The following is a 22,559-nucleotide window of genomic DNA, read 5'->3' as shown; positions in this document are numbered from 1 at the left end:
CACCTATAATACACCGTCCACATGTAATATACACAGTATACACCTATAATACACCGTCCACATGTAATATACACAGTATACACCTCTAATACACCGTCCACCTTTAATATACACAGTATACACCTATAATACACCATCCACATGTAATATACACAGTATACACCTCTAATACACCATCCACATGTAATATACACAGTATACACCTCTAATATACCATCCACATGTAATATACACAGTATACACCTATAATACACTGTCCACCTTTAATATACACAGTATACACCTCTAATACACCGTCCACATGTAATATACACAGTATACACCTATAATACACCGTCCACATGTAATATACACAGTATACAACTATAATACACCGTCCACATGTAATATACACAGTATACACCATCCACATGTAATATACACAGTATACACCTATAATACACCATCCACATGTAATATACACAGTATACACCTATAATACACCGTCCACATGTAATATACACAGTATACACCATCCACATGTAATATACACAGTATTTACCTCTAATACACCATCCACATGTAATATACACAGTATTTACCTCTAATAGACCATCCACATGTAATATACACTATATACACCGTCCACCTGTAATATACAGTATACACCATCCACATGTAATATACACAGTATACAACTATAATACACCATCCACATGTAATATACACAGTATACACCTCTAATACACCGTCCACATGTAATATACACAGTATACACCTCTAATACACCAACCACATGTAATATACACAGTATACACTTCTAATACACCATCCACATGTAATATACACTATATACACCTATAATACACCGTCCACCTGTAATATACAGTATACACCTATAATACACCGTCCACATGTAATATACACAGTATACACCATCCACATGTAATATACACAGTATATACCTATAATACACCATCCACATGTAATATACACAGTATACACCTATAATACACCGTCCACATGTAATATACACAGTATACACCTATAATACACCGTCCACATGTAATATACACAGTATACACCTCTAATACACCGTCCACCTTTAATATACACAGTATACACCTATAATACACCATCCACATGTAATATACACAGCATACACCTCTAATATACCATCCACATGTAATATACACAGTATACACCTCTAATACACCGTCCACATGTAATATACACAGTATACACCTCTAATACACCATCCACATGTAATATACACAGTATACACCTCTAATACACCGTCCACATGTAATATACACAGTATACACCTATAATACACCATCCACATGTAATATACACAGTATACACCTATAATACACCATCCACATGTAATATACACAGTATACACCTCTAATATACCATCCACATGTAATATACACAGTATACACCTATAATACACTGTCCACCTTTAATATACACAGTATACACCTATAATACACCGTCCACATGTAATATACACAGTATACACCTATAATACACCATCCACATGTAATATACACAGTATACACCTCTAATACACCGTCCACCTTTAATATACACAGTATACACCTATAATACACCATCCACATGTAATATACACAGCATACACCTCTAATATACCATACACATGTAATATACACAGTATACACCTCTAATACACCGTCCACATGTAATATACACAGTATACACCTCTAATACACCGTCCACATGTAATATACACAGTATACACCTCTAATACACCGTCCACATGTAATATACACAGTATACACCTCTAATACACCATCCACATGTAATATACACAGTGTACACCTATAATACACCGTCCACCTGTAATATACAGTATACACCTATAATACACCGTCCACCTGTAATATACAGTATACACCTATAATACACCGTCCACATGTAATATACACAGTATACACCTCTAATACACCATCCACATGTAATATACACAGTATATACCTCTAATACACCATCCACATGTAATATACACAGTATACACCTCTAATACACCGTCCACATGTAATATACACAGTATACACCTATAATACACCGTCCACATGTAATATACACAGTATACAACTATAATACACCGTCCACATGTAATATACACAGTATACACCATCCACATGTAATATACACAGTATACACCTATAATACACCATCCACATGTAATATACACAGTATACACCTATAATACACCGTCCACATGTAATATACACAGTATACACCATCCACATGTAATATACACAGTATTTACCTCTAATACACCATCCACATGTAATATACACAGTATTTACCTCTAATAGACCATCCACATGTAATATACACTATATACACCGTCCACCTGTAATATACAGTATACACCATCCACATGTAATATACACAGTATACAACTATAATACACCATCCACATGTAATATACACAGTATACACTTCTAATACACCATCCACATGTAATATACACTATATACACCTATAATACACCGTCCACCTGTAATATACAGTATACACCTATAATACACCGTCCACATGTAATATACACAGTATACACCATCCACATGTAATATACACAGTATATACCTATAATACACCATCCACATGTAATATACACAGTGTACACCTCTAATACACCGTCCACATGTAATATACACAGTATACACCTCTAATACAGCGTCCACATGTAATATACACAGTATACACCTCTAATACACCATCCACATGTAATATACACAGTATACACCTCTAATACACCATCCACATGTAATATACACAGTATACACCTCTAATACACTATCCACATGTAAAATACACAGTATACACCTCTAATACACCGTCCACATGTAATATACACAGTGTACACCTCTAATACACCATTCACATGTAATATACACAGTATACACCTCTAATACACTGTCCACCTTTAATATACACAGTATACACCTCTAATACACCATCCACATGTAATATACACAGTATACACCTCTAATACACCATCCACATGTAATGTACACAGTATACACCTCTAATACACTATCCACATGTAATATACACAGTATACACCTCTAATACATTGTCCACATGTAATATACACAGTATACACCTCTAATACACCATCCACATGTAATATACACAGTATACACCTCTAATACACCGTCCACATGTAATATACACAGTATACACCTCTAATACACCGTCCACATGTAATATACACAGTCTAGATATAATACAATTATTACACACATACATGTGTAGGTCTCGCCATAAGAGCTGACTCTTCGTCTCAGTGTCTCCTACACAGACTACCTCTTCTCTTCCTTCCTGGGGAAGTCGCTGTCTCTTCCTCCCTCAGTCTCGCTGGGCCCGGCTGTTCTCTCTCTGGGCTGTTATTACTCCTTGATTAGAGATGACGGTCATTCTGGACTTTGAGGAATGTCTCACAGACTCTCCCCGCACCAGGTAAGACGACTCTGCCCCTGCAACCTCCCAACTTATCTCTGTATTCCCAGAGCACATAATGTGTCAGTGATGAGGCGTGAGGCCTGCACCCCAGGCAAGGGTGCGTGTGTCATATATGTGTGTGTATAATATCTGTATGTATAATATGTGTGTGTATGTGTATATATCACTGGGTAGATGTGTGTGTATATGTATGTGTGTATAATATCACTGGGTAGATATGTGTGTGTGTGTGTATAATATCACTGGGTAGATATGTGTGTGTGTGTGTATAATATCACTGGGTAGATATGTGTGTGTGTGTATAATATCACTGGGTAGATATGTGTGTGTGTGTGTATAATATCACTGGGTAGATATATGTGTGTGTATAATATCACTGGGTAGATATGTGTGTATATATATATATATAATATCACTGGGTAGATGTGTGTGTGTGTATAATATCACTGGGTAGATATGTGTGTATATATATAATATCACTGGGTAGATATGTGTGTGTGTGTATAATATCACTGGGTAGATGTGTGTGTGTGTGTGTGTGTGTGTGTATAATATCACTGGGTAGATATGTGTGTGTGTGTGTGTGTGTATAATATCACTGGGTAGATATGTGTGTGTGTATAATATCACTGGGTAGATATGTGTGTGTGTATAATATCACTGGGTAGATATGTGTGTGTGTGTATAATATCACTGGGTAGATATGTGTGTGTGTGTATAATATCACTGGGTAGATATGTGTGTGTGTGTATAATATCACTGGGTAGATATGTGTGTGTGTGTATAATATCACTGGGTAGATATGTATGTGTGTATAATATCACTGGGTAGATATGTATGTGTGTGTGTGTATAATATCACTGGGTAGATATGTGTGTGTGTGTATAATATCATTGGGTAGATATGTGTGTGTGTGTATAATATCACTGGGTAGATATGTGTGTGTGTGTGTGTGTGTGTATAATATCACTGGGTAGATATGTGTGTATATATATAATATCACTGGGTAGATATGTGTGTATATATATAATATCACTGGGTAGATATGTGTGTGTGCATATATTATCACTGGGTAGATATGTGTGTATATTATACTGGGCCCTGTATTTCCCAGTAGATAATGATCCTTGGGAAGCACAGTCCTCACCCCCGACCACCAGGACCAGGCAGCGCTCTGTCAGCACATGGCGGCCTCCGCTGCTCCGCTGTCTACTGGGGCTTATCCTGACACTGGGTTCACATCACATTTTTACCATCCATGTAATGTATACCAAAAATGTCTGCGTTACCAGATGCCTCAGACCGATGCCGTACAGCCGCATCCGGTCACCATACAATCCTCAGACTGATGCCGTACAGCCGCATCCGGTCACCATACAATCCTCAGACTGATGACGTACAGCCGCGTCCGGTCACCGTACAATCCTCAGACTGATGCCGCACAGTGGCGTCCGGTCACCGTACAATCCTCAGACTGATGCCGTACAGCCGCATCCGGTCACCATACAATCCTCAGACTGATGACGTACAGTGGCGTCCGGTCACCATACAATCCTCAGGCTGATGCCGTACAGCCGCGTCCGGTCACCATACAATCTTCAGACTGATGCCGCACAGTGGCGTCCGGTCACCATACAATCTTCAGACTGATGCCGTACAGTGGCGTCCGTTCACCATACAATCCTCAGACTGATGCCGTACAGCCGCATCCGGTCACCATACAATCCTCAGACTGATGACGTACAGCCGCGTCCGGTCACCGTACAATCCTCAGACTGATGCCGTACAGCCGCGTCCGGTCACCGTACAATCCTCAGACTGATGCCGCACAGTGGCGTCCGGTCACCGTACAATCCTCAGACTGATGCCGTAAAGCCGCATCCGGTCACCATACAATCCTCAGACTGATGACGTACAGTGGCGTCCGGTCACCATACAATCTTCAGACTGATGCCGCACAGTGGCGTCCGGTCACCATACAATCTTCAGACTGATGCCGTACAGTGGCGTCCGTTCACCATACAATCCTCAGACTGATGCCGTACAGCGGCGTCCGGTCACCATACAATCCTCAGACTGATGCCGTACAGTGGCGTCCGGTCACCATACAATCCTCAGACTGATGCCGTACAGCGGCGTCCGGTCACCATACAATCCTCAGACTGATGCCGCGCAGAGGCATCTGGTCACCATACAATCCTCAGACTGATGCCGTACAGTGGCGTCCGGTCACCATACAATCCTCAGACTGATGCCGCACAGTGGCGTCCGGTCACCATACAATCCTCAGACTGATGCCGTACAGTGGCGTCTGGTCACCATACAATCCTCAGACTGATGCCGTACAGTGGCGTCCGGTCACCATACAATCCTCAGACTGATGCCGTACAGTGGCGTCCGGTCACCATACAATCCTCAGACTGATGCCGCACAGTGGCGTCCGGTCACCATACAATCCTCAGACTGATGCCGTACAGCGGCGTCCGGTCACCATACAATCCTCAGACTGATGCCGCGCAGAGGCATCTGGTCACCATACAATCCTCAGACTGATGCCGCACAGTGGCGTCCGGTTACCATACAATCCTCAGACTGATGCCGTACAGTGGCGTCTGGTCACCATACAATCCTCAGACTGATGCCGTACAGTGGCGTCCGGTCACCATACAATCCTCAGACTGATGCCGTACAGCGGCGTCCGGTCACCATACAATCCTCAGACTGATGCCGCGCAGAGGCATCTGGTCACCATACAATCCTCAGACTGATGCCGCACAGTGGCGTCCGGTTACCATACAATCCTCAGACTGATGCCGTACAGTGGCGTCTGGTCACCATACAATCCTCAGACTGATGCCGTACAGTGGCGTCCGGTCACCATACAATCCTCAGACTGATGCCGTACAGCGGCGTCCGGTCACCATACAATCCTCAGACTGATGCCGCGCAGAGGCATCTGGTCACCATACAATCCTCAGACTGATGCCGCACAGTGGCGTCCGGTTACCATACAATCCTCAGACTGATGCCGTACAGTGGCGTCCGGTCACCATACAATCCTCAGACTGATGCCGTACAGTGGCGTCCGGTCACCATACAATCCTCAGACTGATGCCGTACAGTGGCGTCCGGTCACCATACAATCCTCAGACTGATGCCGTACAGTGGCGTCCGGTCACCATACAATCCTCAGACTGATGCCGTACAGTGGCGTCCGGTCACCATACAATCCTCAGACTGATGCCGCACAGTGGCGTCCGGTCACCATACAATCCTCAGACTGATGCCGTACAGTGGTGTCCGGTCACCATACAATCCTCAGACTGATGCCGTACAGTGGCGTCCGGTCACCATACAATCCTCAGACTGATGCCGTACAGTGGCGTCCGGTCACCATACAATCCTCAGACTGACGCCGTACAGTGGCGTCCGTTCACCATACAATCCTCAGACTGATGCCGTACAGTGGCGTCCGGTCACCGTACAATCCTCAGACTGATGCCGTACAGTGGCGTCCGGTCACCGTACAATCCTCAGACTGATGCCGTACAGCGGCGTCCGGTCACCATACAATCCTCAGACTGATGCCGTACAGTGGCGTCCGGTCACCATACAATCCTCAGACTGATGCCGTACAGTGGCGTCCGGTCACCATACAATCCTCAGACTGATGCCGCACAGTGGCGTCCGGTCACCATACAATCCTCAGACTGATGCCGCACAGTGGCGTCTGGTCACCATACAATCCTCAGACTGATGCAGTACAGCCCCCTCCATACAGTATAACCCCCAGTGTGGGGGCGACTGGGGGTCATTATACTCTGAGGGCCCTTTACATAGTATAATGACCCCCAGTGTCCCCCATTTAGTATAATGATCCCCAATGACCCTCAATTCAGTATAATGACCCCCAGAGCCTCCATTAAATATAATGACCCCCAGTGACCACCATACAGTATAATGACCCCCAGTGCCCCCTCCATACTGTATTCCCCCAGTGTGGGGGCTACTGGGGGTCATTCTGAATGGAGGGCCGCTGTGGGGTCATTATACTGTGTGAAGGGGGGCATTGAGGGGTCATTATACTCTGTGAAGGTCTGCTGTAGGCTGTTTGGGCAGGCTGGGAGTTGTAGTTTTGCAACAGCTGGAGGGCCGCAGGTTAAGCGTGCCTGCTCTAAAGGTTCAAGCGGCTGGCAATCCGTTTAACCCCTTAGGGACCGGGCTCATTTTCTTTTTTTTTTTTTTTTTTTTTAATTTTTTTTTTTTTTTAGTTTTTCTTTTTCAGGGGCAATGGGCAGACTGCAGGGGGCGCCATCTGTTAGTAGAAGCTCACTGCAATGTCCTACTTTGTTTTGTTTTGTCAGCACATCCTGTAAGATGCAGTGAATGCACAGGTGCGCGCCGCCATGGCTGAAAAATATATTTGCTAATATCTTATATTCATTTTGTGGTGCGAGTATAGCATGCATTCATATGTTTTATGTTTGCAGACTGCTGCTGCATTGTGTTTGCTTGTACTTTTGTTTTGTACGGGTACACAAACGCATATGGAGTTTTGGCGGTGAGCTCATCATAACTTAGGCACTTCTCCGCCATCACAAGGGAGAAACAAAGACCGGCGTAAAACGCGGTCTTTGTAAATGATCTCTATTGTGTCTAGTGAGCCACCATCCGTTATATCTCTGATCCCTATTGTGTCTAGTGGGCCACCATCCGTTATGTCCCTGATCCCTATTGTCTAGTGAGCCACCATCCGTTATGTCTCTGATCCCTATTGTGTCTAGTGAGCCACCATCTGTTATGTCCCTGATCCCTATTGTCTAGTGAGCCACCATCTGTTATGTCCCTGATCCCTATTGTCTAGTGAGCCACCATCTGTTATGTCCCTGATCCCTATTGTCTAGTGAGCCACCATCCGTTATGTCTCTGATCCCTATTGTGTCTAGTGAGCCACCATCCGTTATGTCCCTGATCCCTATTGTCTAGTGAGCCACCATCTGTTATGTCCCTGATCCCTATTGTCTAGTGAGCCACCATCTGTTATGTCCCTGATCCCTATTGTCTAGTGAGCCACCATCCGTTATGTCTCTGATCCCTATTGTGTCTAGTGAGCCACCATCCGTTATGTCCCTGATCCCTATTGTCTAGTGAGCCACCATCTGTTATGTCCCTGATCCCTATTGTCTAGTGAGCCACCATCTGTTATGTCCCTGATCCCTATTGTCTAGTGAGCCACCATCCGTTATGTCTCTGATCCCTATTGTGTCTAGTGAGCCACCATCCGTTATGTCCCTGATCCCTATTGTCTAGTGAGCCACCATCTGTTATGTCCCTGATCCCTATTATGTCTAGTGAGCCACCATCCGTTATGTCTCTGATCCCTATTGTGTCTAGTGAGCCACCATCCATCATGTCTCTGATCCCTATTGTGTTTAGTGAGCCACCATCCGTCATGTCTCTGATCCCTATTGTGTCTAGTGAGCCACCATCTGTCATGTCTCTGATCCCTATTATGTCTAGTGAGCCATCATCCATCATGTCTCTGATCCCTATTGTCTAGTGAGCCACCATCAGTCATGTCTCTGATCCCTATTGTGTCTAGTGAGCCACCATCAGTTATGTCTCTGATCCCTATTGTCTAGTGAGCCACCATCCATCATGTCTCTGATCCCTATTATGTCTAGTGAGCTCATTTTCACCTTCAGGACCCGGCCATTTTTGCAACTCTGACCAGTGTCACTTTATGTGGTGATAACTTTAAAACGCTTTGACTTCTCCAGGCCGTTCTGAGACAGTTTTTTCGTCACATATTGTACTTCGTGACACTGTTAAAATTGAGTAAAAAATAAATAAATTATTTATAAAGAAATTCTAAACTTACCCAAAATTTAGACAAATTTGCTAATTTCCAGATTTCAATTTCTCTACTTCTACAATACATAGTGATACCTCCAAAAATAGCTATTGCTTTACACTCCCCATGTGTCTACTTCATGTTGGCATCATTTTGGGAATGACAATTTATTTTTTGGGGAAGTTACAAGGCTTAGAAGTTTAGAAGCAAATCTTGAAACTTTCCAAAACCCACTTTTTAGGGACCAGTTCAGGTTTGAAGTCACTTTGTGAGGCTTACATAATAGAAACCACCCAAAAATGACCCCACTCTATAAACTACACCCCTCAAGGTATTCAAAACTGATTTACAAACTTTGGTAACCCTTTAGGTGTTCCACAAGAATTAATGGAAAATAGAGATAAAAGTTTTTGGAAGGCACATTTTGCTGGACAGTTTTTTTTTTTTTTTACACCATGTCCTATTTGAAGCCCCCTGATGCCCCCCTAGAGTAGAAACTTAAAAAAAAGTGACCCCATTTTGCAAACCTACCGGATAAGGTTTCAGTTTTGTTGGTACTATATTAGGGTACATACGGTTTTTGGTGGCTCTATATTACACTTTTTCTGAGGCAAAAGTATTTTGGCACTGTGGCGAAACCAACCTCGCCACTGGGTTTTGGAGGGGACTGTTTGAAGGCCTCTTGCCTCAGGATTATGGCCCATAGTAACTGTAAAGGAGAAGACAGACCGGCCGCACAGCTTAAATCTGTCTGTAGAATTGTATTTTATGTTATTATGCGTTCGGTTAAATTGTATGTTATGTGAGGGCACCCAGATAGCTAATAGTATTGTATTCGTGTATTCTGAGTGCCATTCACCTAATGATATGCACTCAGACTTGAGCTATCTGGGGATATGTTACATGTCTGTGTTTGCTGTGGGGGTGTGCCATTGTGTGTTTAACTGGTGATGTCTGTCCTGTTGTCTCCACATGTGTATTGGCGATCTCCCTTTGTCCTGAGAGATAATTGGATTGCCCTCGGTTGTCTCTGGGACAGAGAGGAGGAAACCATGATGCATTGTGGGGATATGTTGTATCTGTTCTGTGTCGCAGTCTCCCTTCTGGTCCTCTAGGGGGCGGGAACGATTGGTTGCTGTACTTGCATTGTGTGTGTTGTAAGGTATTGATTGGTTGGATTTCAAAACCCTGTGGGCAGTACGGATTTTAACCCCTTGTCTGCTGAAACGGTCCGTTACAGGCACAGTTTTTATTTTTTGTTATTTACAACATTCATCTAATAGGTTAAATCACGTGGTATTTTTATAGAGCAGGTTGTCAGACACAGATCTCCACATTCTGAAAGCCGTAGTTTTTTTGGGCGACTGTCTTGTGTAGGGGTTAATTTTTTTTATCTGGATGAGATGACTGTGTTATTGGTACTATTATAGGGGGGTATGACTTTTTGATCACTTGCTATTACGCTTTTTGTGATGTAAGGTGAGAAAAAATTGCTTTTTTTTTACACTGTTCACCTGAGGGGTTAGGTCATGTGATATTTTTATAGAGCAGGTTCTTACGGACGCGGCGATACCTAATATGTCTAGTTTTTTAAATTTACTTAAGTTTTACGGGATGAGGTGACAGTTAGATTGGTACTATTTTGGTGGGCATACACCTTTTTGATCGCTTGCTGTTGTACTTTTAATGATGTAAGGTGACAAAAAAAAAGTTTATTTAGCAATTTTTTTTTAATGGTGTTCATCTGAGGTGTTAGGTCATGTGATATGTTTATAGAGCCGTTCGATACGGACGCGGTGATACCTAAAATGTTTTTTTTTTTACTTGAAACTACATTTTTGGGGAGGAAACTTTAATTTTTTCAACTTTTTTTCACTTTATATTTTTGTCCCACTTTGGGACTTCAACATTTGGGGATCTAATCCCCTTTACAATGCTTCTGTATTGGAATGCATTGGCTGTATGAGTAATACTGTGTGTATTACTCATACAGCTTCCGGCCTGTGAGATCCAGGGGGCTGGATCTCACAGGCTCGTCACCGGAAGGCAGCGCCGATGCCTCAGGAAGGCATCGCGCTGCCTTTCATGCCATCGGGTCCCCATTACAGCAGCACTGGGACCCGATGGCAGTGCCAATCCCCGCCAGAATCGCCCGTAAACGCTGCAAACCGCAGGTCTGAATTGATCGCCGATATGGGGGGGGGGGTGTCACGGGAACCCCCTTGGCATTGTCGCAGAGTGCCTGCTGAATGATTTCAGCAGGCACTCTGTTCCGATCACCACCCGGCGCGGTGATCGGAAATACACAGGGTGTACCTGTACGCCCTGTGTCCTTAAGTACCAGGACATCAGGGCGTACCTGTACGCTTTATGTCCCTACGAGGTTAAGGACTAACGCCAGATTCCATGAAGCAAATAGAAGATAGTTCCTTCATATTGGAGGAGAGGGACAACTCTTCCTTGGTCCAAGTTACAGATATTGTTTTCCTTAGAAGATGGGCTCCCCAACCCGAACCATCGGTTGTTAATAGAATCCACTTGGGTTCCTGGAGAAACCAACCATTCAGGGGAGTAGCCCACCAAGTCAATGAGAGACGCACTCTGGCTGATAGAGTGTGAAGATTTTCCAACGATGACACTCTTCTGTCCCATGACTGGAGAACTTCCACCTGAAGAGAGCTCAGATGCCATAATGCCTATGGAACTGCCTCTACAGAGGAGGACAGTAGACCCAAGAATTTCATGAGGACTCTCAAGGTTACTCTACTCAGAACTCTTAGGAACTGATATCCCTTGGATATCCTGTCCTTCCTTGCAGGCGAGAGGTACAAACGCATCTTGTGGGAATCTATGATGAATCCCAGAAAGGTTATCCTCGTGGATGAAATTAGGTGGGACTTTTCCGTGGTGCTGACCTGAACCTCCAGGTTGTCCACAGATCTTGCCAGGATCAGCCAGTCGTCTAGATATGGAATTATACGGATCCCTTGGACCCTTAAAACTGTGACCATGGCTGAGACCACCTTTGTAAATACAAAGGGGGCCGATGTGATCCCAAATGAAAACACCCTGAACTGAAGGTGGTTTAACCTTCCGCTTATTTTCACGGCTATCTGAAGACATTTTCGGTGGGCTTCTAGGATAGGAATGTGAAAATAGGCATCCTTTAGGTCTAATGATGCCATGAGATTGACTGCCATAATAATGGATTTTACTGACCTTATTGTCTCCATGCAGAACCTTCTTTTCACCAAATGCCGGTTGAGGTAGCGGAGATCTATTACGAGTCTCCATTTGCCTCCTCGTTTGGGGACACGGAAGACAGGGGAATAACCCCCCCCCCCCCTTCCTTCCTCTAGAATGGGAACTGGTTCCACGGCAGCTATTGATATCAACTCCAAGATTGCATTCTCTATGATAGCCTGCTTGGGAGGTCTCAGGACCAAGGAAATTTGAAATCTCTCCATAGGAGAGGACTGGATGGAGAGGGCGTACCCTCTCTTTATTATATCCAGCACCCACTGATCCTCTATAACACTCTGCCAGGCTGAAAGAAAATTTTGGAGGCGGCCGCCTACAGGGAGACGCTTCGCGTCAGAAGTCACTCCTCTTTGCAGAACCTCTGGAAGACTTGGAGGCTCCTCTTCCGGAGGATCCAGCTCCTCTTCCCCCGTCTCTGCAGTCTGCATTGACAGGATCTTTGGGGGGAGTAACCATGACGAGACTGTCTGTAGTTGGAACGAAAGGAACGAGGTGCCTGGGGAAGGGACTTTCCCTTTTTATCTGATAAATCCTCCATGAGCTTATCAAATTCAGATCCAAACAGTTTACCTGGTGCGTACTTTAAGTTACACAGGTTATATTTGGGCAAGTTATCGACCAAGGGCGAAGCCATAGAGCCCTACGGCCCGCAGATGATAGGCCCATGGATCTAGCGTCAAGTTTTACCTGCTGACAAGAGGAGTCATACAAATAATCTACTGCTAGGTTAATTTTCTTAAATGATTTCAGGATGTTCTCTCTACTAACCCCAGAGTCTACCTCATTTTGGACTCTATCCAACCACTTCCTCATAGATCTGGCTACTTGAAAATAAGCCACCCACACACAAGCCTGACTAGAAGCTTTAGAGAAACTTCAATCCTATTATCCATAGGTTCACACAATGTTGAACCGTCCTCAGAGTGCACTAAGGTTTTCTTGGATAGTTTTGCCACCACAACATCAACCTTTAGGAGGTGAGATCCATTGATAGGAAAAAGCGTTTTGAAGCGTTTACTTATCACCGGGGCTCTTTCAGGATGTTTCCACCCAGATAACATCATGTCACTGAGTAACTCCTCCACCTGAAAGGTCCTAGATCCTCATTTGAGGTGGTTGGAGCCTCCCCCTGGTCAGGCAAGCCCTCGGCTTGCACCGCTTTAATAAGTTTGGAGAATTTCTCTACAGGAAATATATTCTTGGCTATTTCCCCTTCCTCCTCTTCTACCTCAGAGTCAGAAGAGCGTACCTCATCAATGATTCTGAAGTCCTCATCAGACTGCATAGGTGATGGCGATGCATCATATCTCGCCCTTTTCCTGGGCTTAGTTGCAAGACACTCCTTGATCTCCTTAATTTCCTTGGAAGAAGACTCCATATACTGCTTCATCCACACATACATATCCTGTATATTGGGTTCCGTGTTTGGCGGTAATTTTGGCCAACAATCATGACACCTGGTGTAGTCATCATTATCTGGTAAGGGGATGTCACAGGAAATGCATTGCAAATGTCTTCCCTTAGAACCTGATTTTTTAGAGGACACCCTCTCGCTAGAGTCCCTAGAAGACATTCTGTTTAAAAGAGAGAAAATGTAAATATGCTTATAGCAAGAAAAAAACAAAACCTAATCAAGGAGGAGAAGGAAAAAACCCACAGCTGAAGCTTAGAAGCACAGTTAAACAACAAGGGATACTGGTAACCAGCAAAGGAATATCAGAACTCTGGCGACCACAAAAGCAGTTCTGATGCCAAGAGACAAAGTGAAAGCGCTGCCTCCCTTAAATAGGCGGAACTCCCGCCAAAATAGGCTCCACCCACTCAGAGCGTAGTAAGCAAGAAGAAGAAAAAATACATTTTATAACATAGAAGAATTCTGTATAACTATATACTAATACTATAGAATGTAGGGAGATCTGGAAAAAAACCTCCCCACTCTAGGTCGCTCCATCCAGCAGAGGCGGCAGCGGAAGTGCGTCCTGATCAGATGACCGGAGCTCCGCTGACTCAACGGAGCAGAAGCCGCCGGTCAAATCCCTGCAAGAAAGAAAAAAGAAACGTAAGGTAAGGACGGAGCAAGAGTCCGGCTCACACAAGGACAGAAAAAAACCTCAATGTCCTTGTGTGGGTTCGACCCTATATAGGCACTTGGGGAGGTGCTTGATTAATTTTCATTAAAATATTCCCGGTCCCATTCGCTTCACAGGGGTGGAGACACCCCATATTGTGCTGCTGAGGGACGCCAGGGCAACACCATTTCAATGGCCGTCATATGGCCCTCTGGCAGCAACACTGCCACATATCCGACCCCTCGATAAAGGCCGTAGGACTTTTCAGATTAAATAACCCCGCTCCAGGGTCACCTCAGCAGTAGGCATGCCGTGTCTATCGCCTTCTATGAGCATCTCCTCTACATGAGGTTGTGGACCTCTCTCTCTAGAAGGTGCATCATCTGTTCTCTCTCCATCACTATCGCACAGCTCATCACCCTGGGCTTGTGTAAGTGCTACTTTAGCAATTTCAGACAATTCAGTAATTAACTCTCTCACTACTGACAGTGCCGAGTCTCTATCCTCTCTTGGCTCTTTACACTCAGTATAACTGACCCTGAGCTCTGATACCCGAGAGTCATACCATACAAGCTCATATGTTGGGGCCTCCACCACAACCTGTACCACATCACTCGTCATAACATGTTCGTTGTTACCACCGGCAGCCTGGTCTACATCGCCTGTAACATCAGTGACCGGGACACACATCACATCTGCACCCACAGGACCAGTCTTGCCATCCCCTTCGGTGGCTTCCCTCTCAACCTGGAGATAAGCTTCCACATTTCACTCACGACCTGCAGGGGGCAAGCATTTTTACTGAACACACTTCTCTACCATAGACGTCCTCCTTGGCGGTGTTATACTCCAGGTTACTACCGACAACTGACACCTGTAAGGAATTTTCCACAAATGTCTCTGGCTCATTACCAGTGAACACCACCTCCATCAGCGTGCAGACCTTACTGATATTATCATCCAGGCACTCAGATGGATCATCCTGAGCTACATTCACCCCAGTATGAGCCTCCATATCCTGCAGCATATCCCTGCTGGACTCAACTGGCTCTGAGGGGTCAGTACATAGGACACCAGCAGCCGACATATAGGGTTCAGCATCACACAACAGGGAACTCAGGCTCTTCTCGGCACTGACCCCTGCTGCACTCAGTCACCTTATCAGCCGCCTCTAAGGAGGTCCCTCCATGGTCCACCACTGGTTCTGTATCTTCTCAGCACTGACACCTGCTGCACTCAGTCACCTTATCAGCAGCCTCCAAGAAGGTCCCTCCATGGTCCGCCACTGGTTCTGTATCTTCTCAGCACTGACACCTGCTGCACACACAGTCACCTTATCAGCGGCCTCCAAGAAGGTCCCTCCATGGTCCACAACTGGTTCTGTATCTTTTCAGCACTGACACCTGCTGCACACACAGTCACCTTATCAGCCGCCTCTAAGGAGGTCCCTCCATGGTCCACCACTGGTTCTGTATCTTCTTACCACTGACACCTGCTGCACTCACAGTCACCTTATCAGCGGTCTCTAAGGAGGTCCCTCCATGGTCCACCACTGGTTCTGTATCTTCTCAGCACTGACACCTGCTGCACTCACAGTCACCTTATCAGCGGCCTCCAAGGAGGTCCCTCCATGGTCCACCACTGGTTCTGTATCTTCTCAGCACTGACACCTGCTGCACTCACAGTCACCTTATCAGCGGCCTCCAAGGAGGTCCCTCCATGGTCCACCACTGGTTCTGTATCTTCTTACCACTGACACCTGCTGCACTCACAGTCACCTTATCAGCGGCCTCCAAGGAGGTCCCTCCATGGTCCACCACTGGTTCTGTATCTTCTCAGCACTGACACCTGCTGCACACACAGCCACCTTATCAGCCGCCTCCAAGGAGGTCCCTCCATGGTCCACCACTGGTTCTGTATCTTATCAGCACTGACTCCTGCTGCACTCACAGTCACCTTATCAGCGGCCTCTAAGGAGGTCCCTCCATGGTCCACCACTGGTTCTGTATCTTCTCAGCACTGACACCTGCTGCACTCACAGTCACCTTATCAGCGGCCTCTAAGGAGGTCCCTCCATGGTCCACCACTGGTTCTGTATCTTCTTAGCACTGACACCTGCTGCACTCACAGTCACCTTATCAGCGGCCTCTAAGGAGGTCCCTCCATGGTCCACCACTGGTTCTGTATCTTCTCAGCACTGACACCTGCTGCACACACAGCCACCTTATCAGCGGCCTCCAAGGAGGTCCCTCCATGGTCCACCACTGGTTCTGTACACCCTTCCAGCATACAGTCACTGCCAGATATTTTCTCTTCCCACATCAAGCTCACAGACCTGACCCTCATCTCATCAAGTACACCTGACTCCTGGTTGCCACTAGCAACCATCTTCGTTTCACAGGAAACTGACATGGCCGCCTCACTCTCTGAGCTGCACACACATCACATGTACCACTCATCATCAGCCCTGACCTCCTGGGGCACACATGAGCTCATCCCCACCTTGGACATTTCCTCAGTAACCACATCTGCTTTGGATTTTATAACAGTTTTGTCAACCTCAGGTCTCACTATCCTGCTGCCTCTTACACGGGTTAGCTTTGGATCCCTGAGGTTAGCCATCCCACAGTTCCCTCTTGTAGCTGACAATCCAGGTGTAGTAGTGACTTTCTCTCCTGCAGACGCCTGTGAGGGAGACATCTCAGCCGGCTTCCTGCCTGTTCACACGCTGCTTTTACCTGAGCAGGTTAGACATGCTATGTAACACCACATTACTATCGCCACATAACAGTGGTGTCTTTTCCATCAGACACCTTCTCATTTAACCCGTTGTTGCCCATGAGTCCATTAGGCTTTTTAAGTCCATGTTGCACAGTCTCAGCAGAAACCAGCATGGACTCCCCACGCTCAGGACTCTTTCCTAGCAACTTCTCTGGTTGCATTTTTGTCTGGTCACAATTCCGACTGTCCGACAGTGAGACTCCAGCCGCCATCACCTCACGGATGTTTGGCCAAGTCTCCTCTGGCTTTTCCCTTTAAGGTAGCTCTGCAGCCGGATCTGGGACCTTTGCTCCCTCCCACAACTGCCAGAAATATGGGAAGTCTCTGCCCAGGATGGACCTTAAGCTCAGCACACTTCAACAGTTCATGTTGTACAGTTCCATAATCAGTCACAAAAGTAAGAGTTTAGGGTCTGACCAGTCTCTGGACCCGTCTTAAGGAACATCAGTACCTCTGGAAGTACCCGTGACACTCTTTGGAGACAATCCAGCTCCACCGATAGTGGGATTCCACCCACCAACAACTTGCATGTCTTCCTCTGGCCTCCTGACCAAAGGACAATCCGTTGCACTAGCCCACTTGACGGCCTCTCCAGCAGCCCTCCCTCTGTTGCGGGTAGCTGCATGGTGTAGTGGTTGGTTGCTCCTAGCATCGGCATTATGGCACCTCCATATGTCCTCTCTAGGACCCTGTACACATTTGCAGGGAACATATGAGCTCCTAAGAGCAGAGCCGCTCTCCATCTCGCTTTGCTCCCGTTGGTTGCCCTTAGCAACATCACACATCCCCTTTTTCTCTGGAACTCCCGGCACATCCCCAACACCTTGGACCTTTACAACGTGTCCACTCAGCGTTAAAGACTCTCTCTCTCTCTCTCCGGGGCCGACTGGAGGTGCGCCTCCAAAGCCTCCCGCTCTGCATCAAACCGCACCATCCCATCTGTGTGTTCAGGTTTTCCTGACATATTCTTCCACGAGACCCATGGTAATGGACTTTTCAGCAAGCGAGTCCACTTTATCGGAGACCACGGCCTCCAGGTGTCTCTCTCGCTTTCTAGAGACAATCTCAGCATTCACATTTCTTTTGCACCGCAGACCTCAGTCTCATCAGCAGAGATTAAATTGGGCTTCTGGCCCTTTATGCTCTGCAGAACCCAGCTTCATGCCATAGCGTACCTCCACCATATGTGACATCTCGGGGTCACTTAGCTCTCCAGGATCGGTGTCTTCTCCGCGTAGACGGTTGGGCACCTCCAGAAGCCGCTCCGACCCTGCAGATGTGGTGCACACGGCCACGGGCAGCTTTATTATCACTTTTTACAGCAACCAAAACATAAAGCATAGACCACTGACTCTACAGTATTCCCCCTCTATCAGAGTCTACCACCCAGCGCTTCCCCCCCACAGGGTCAGAGGACAGGCTGGGGGCCCTGATTGAGGAGCCCGGCCCACATTACCTTCATTACCGGCCCGGCTGATCCCCGGCCTCTCCCGCTCTCACCCGGGCTCCTCTGCGTGAGATGCATCATTTCAGTGGCCGTCATATGGTCCTCTAGCGGCTCCACTACCACAGTGTATATATATATCATCACTGGGTAGATATATGTGTATATATAATATCACTGGGTAGATATGTGTATATATTATATCACTGGGTAGATATGTGTATATATTATATCACTGGGTAGATATGTGTATATATTATATCACTGGGTAGATATGTGTATATATTATATCACTGGGTAGATATGTGTGTATATATTATATCACTGGGTAGATATGTGTATATATTATATCACTGGGTAGATATGTGTGTATATATTATATCACTGGGTAGATATGTGTGTATATATTATATCACTGGGTAGATATGTGTGTATATATTATATCACTGGGTAGATATGTGTGTATATATTATATCACTGGGTAGATATGTGTGTATATATTATATCACTGGGTAGATATGTGTGTATATATTATATCACTGGGTAGATATGTGTGTATATATTATATCACTGGGTAGATATGTGTGTATATATTATATCACTGGGTAGATATGTGTGTATATATTATATCACTGGGTAGATATGTGTGTATATATTATATCACTGGGTAGATATGTGTGTATATATTATATCACTGGGTAGATATGTGTGTATATATTATATCACTGGGTAGATATGTGTGTATATATTATATCACTGGGTAGATGTGTGTATATATTATATCACTGGGTAGATATGTGTGTATATATTATATCACTGGGTAGATATGTGTGTATATATTATATCACTGGGTAGATATGTGTGTATATATTATATCACTGGGTAGATATGTGTGTATATATTATATCACTGGGTAGATATGTGTGTATATATTATATCACTGGGTAGATATGTGTGTATATATTATATCACTGGGTAGATATGTGTGTATATATTATATCACTGGGTTGGTGTGTGTATACATATATATATTATCACTAGGTAGATATATGTGTATATATATAATATCACTGGGTAGATATGTGTATATATTATATCACTGGGTTGGTGTGTGTATACATATATATATTATCACTGGGTAGATATATGTGTATATATATAATATCACTGGGTAGATATATGTGTATGTATATACTGTGTGTGTGTGTGTGTATATATATAATATCACTGGGTAGATATGTGTATATATTATATCACTGGGTTGGTGTGTGTATACATATATATATTATCACTGGGTAGATATGTATGTACATAGCAGCAGATGGAAACTGAAAGTGGCAGCGAGGGTTAATGCTGTGACGATCAGTGTCTTCCATGTTCCGGTGGGTATAGGGTTAGTCATACTGATGCCCAGGGTCTGACAAGTGCCCGGTTATTGGTCCTGCCGATGGTCTGGCTCTGGAGTATAAAGGGTTCATGCCATGCTGATGGTCTGGGGCCTGGCAGTCGGGGGGTTAATGTCATGCTGATGGTCCGGGTCTGGTAGGTGAGGGGTTAACGTCTGGCTTCGTGTACAAGGTGCGCATCCCGGATACCCCCCCGATGTCACCGCTGTGAGGCAGGAAGTGAGAAGAGGAAACTACGAATGTCTCAACACGGCTGCCCCTCACCCCTCCATGTAGACATCAAAATGTTTCACCCTCTTCTGACGGAACACAGAACACCCCCGTGTAATCCTTGTGCAAATGTAAGTGCACCCTCAAGCCTGGTACCTCCGTCTCCTCCAGGTTTCTACAAGACGTGATGCAAGTAGTTGAAGTCTCTCAGTTTTCGGGGGGCATGACCAGTGTTGGACTGGGGTACCTAGGGCCCGCCAGTAAAATTTATTTTGAGGGCCCACCGTACGGATACATTCAAATATAATAAATAATTTAACAAGTTTTTTTATATGAACACCGGCTGGTTGAGGTGCTGTACATTGAATATATGTATGTAGTACAGTAAATCTAATGTGTTATGTCCCACTTGTGCAAGGGGTGGGAGACAGGGGCCCACCTTACTCTGGGGCCCACCGGGGGATTCCCCTGTACCCCTGTGGGCCAGTCCGAGCCTGGGCATGACCACTCCTGAGCCCATGGACCCCTATAGAACCTCATTGAGAAGATGTGGAGCAGATGATGAGTCAAACTTAATGCAAACATAAAGACCTCAGCCCCCCCCTTCCCCCATATCCAAATTTTTGAACAAAACATATGCAGTTGGTTAGCTCTTTGTTAGATCAGGTTGGATCAATTGTTGTTTGCGTTAGATCTCACACAGAAGTAGAGATATTAGCAGTTATTTGCAGGGGGGCTAACCCGTCACTTCGGCAAAAGGGGGGCTAGCCCCCCCACATGCAATTTTGTGGTAAAATTAGATTCAGACTAATAGATCTGCATTAGATCCGGTAAGATCAAGTGGTTTCAACGTTAGATCTCATATAATTACAGAGATATTATAAATATTTGGTATTACATAAGGGGGGGCTAGCCCCCCACATACAATTTTCTGGTAAAATATCATTCAGGCTAATAGGTCTTCGTTAGAGCCGGTGAGATCAAGTGGTTTCAACGTTAGATCTCATATAATTACAGAGATTTTTCAAATGAAAACACAGATATTAGGAAGTATTGAATAGGGGGGCTAGCTCCCCCTTATGTGATACCAAATATTTATAATATCTCTGTAATTATATGAGATCTAACATTAAAACCACTTGATCTTACCGGATCTAACGAAGGCCTAATACTCTGCATCAAATTTTACCTGAAATTTGCATATGGGGGGGCTAGCCCCCCCTGACGTAATACCAAATATTTATATCTCTATAATTATATGATATCTAAAGTTGAAACCACTTGATCTTAGCGGATCTAATGCAGATCTATTAGTCTGAATCAGATTTTACCAGAAAATTGCATGTGGGGGACTAGCCCCCCTATTTAATACTACCTAATATCTGTGTTTTTATGTGAAATATCTCTGTAATTATATGAGATCTAACGTTGAAACCACTTGATCTTACCGGATATAACGAAGGCCTAATACTCTGCATCAAATTTTGCCTGAAAGTTGCATGTAGGGGGGCTAGCCCCCCCTCATTAATCACTTAATAAGTCTGTAATTATGCGAGATCTAACAAAACAACTAGTTGATCATACCGGATCTAACATATATCCTCCAAAATAGCTAATTGTTTGGTCAATTTTTTGATAAGGGGGGGGCTGATGACGGGTTAGCCCCCCCTGCAAATAACTGTTAATATCTCTACTTCTGTATGAGATCTAACGCAAACAACAATTGATCTAACAAAGATCTAACCAACTGCATATGTTTTGTTCAAAAATTTTGATATGGGGGGGCTAACACGGCTGAGGTAACATAAAGAGATGTCTCATCCAAGAAACGACAGAGCGGAGTGCTCTGGACCTCACAATGATGAGAGTGATGATACAACCCCTGCTCGGCTCTGGAGGGAGGGGCAGAAGTGGAGCTCTATGGACCACGTGGGTCCCATTATATGTGCTGTAGATCCAGTATGCACCAGTCACACATGGGGTGGGGGGCTCAGGACCTATATGGATCCATAACTTGTGCACTGGACCAATGGACTCTCCACAGAACATCAGCT

The 22,559-nt window shown here is 44.9% G+C and overlaps 1 protein-coding gene across 1 annotated transcript in view; it reads left to right on the top strand.

Moving 5' to 3' along the window:
• The first annotated feature begins 3,349 nt into the window (after positions 1 to 3,349).
• ACAP1 (ArfGAP with coiled-coil, ankyrin repeat and PH domains 1) overlaps positions 3,350 to 22,559 on the top strand; it is an 81,456-nt gene continuing 62,246 nt past the window's right edge. The window contains exon 1 of the mRNA XM_044280757.1: positions 3,350 to 3,477. Within this exon, the coding sequence (XP_044136692.1) occupies positions 3,425 to 3,477 (53 nt within the window). The 5' untranslated portion in view covers positions 3,350 to 3,424. The remainder of the gene's footprint in view (positions 3,478 to 22,559) is intronic.

This window comes from Bufo gargarizans, chromosome 2 (assembly GCF_014858855.1).
Source record: "Bufo gargarizans isolate SCDJY-AF-19 chromosome 2, ASM1485885v1, whole genome shotgun sequence".
NCBI classification, from domain to species: domain Eukaryota; kingdom Metazoa; phylum Chordata; class Amphibia; order Anura; family Bufonidae; genus Bufo; species Bufo gargarizans.
This window is presented reverse-complemented; position numbering and strand designations above follow the sequence as displayed.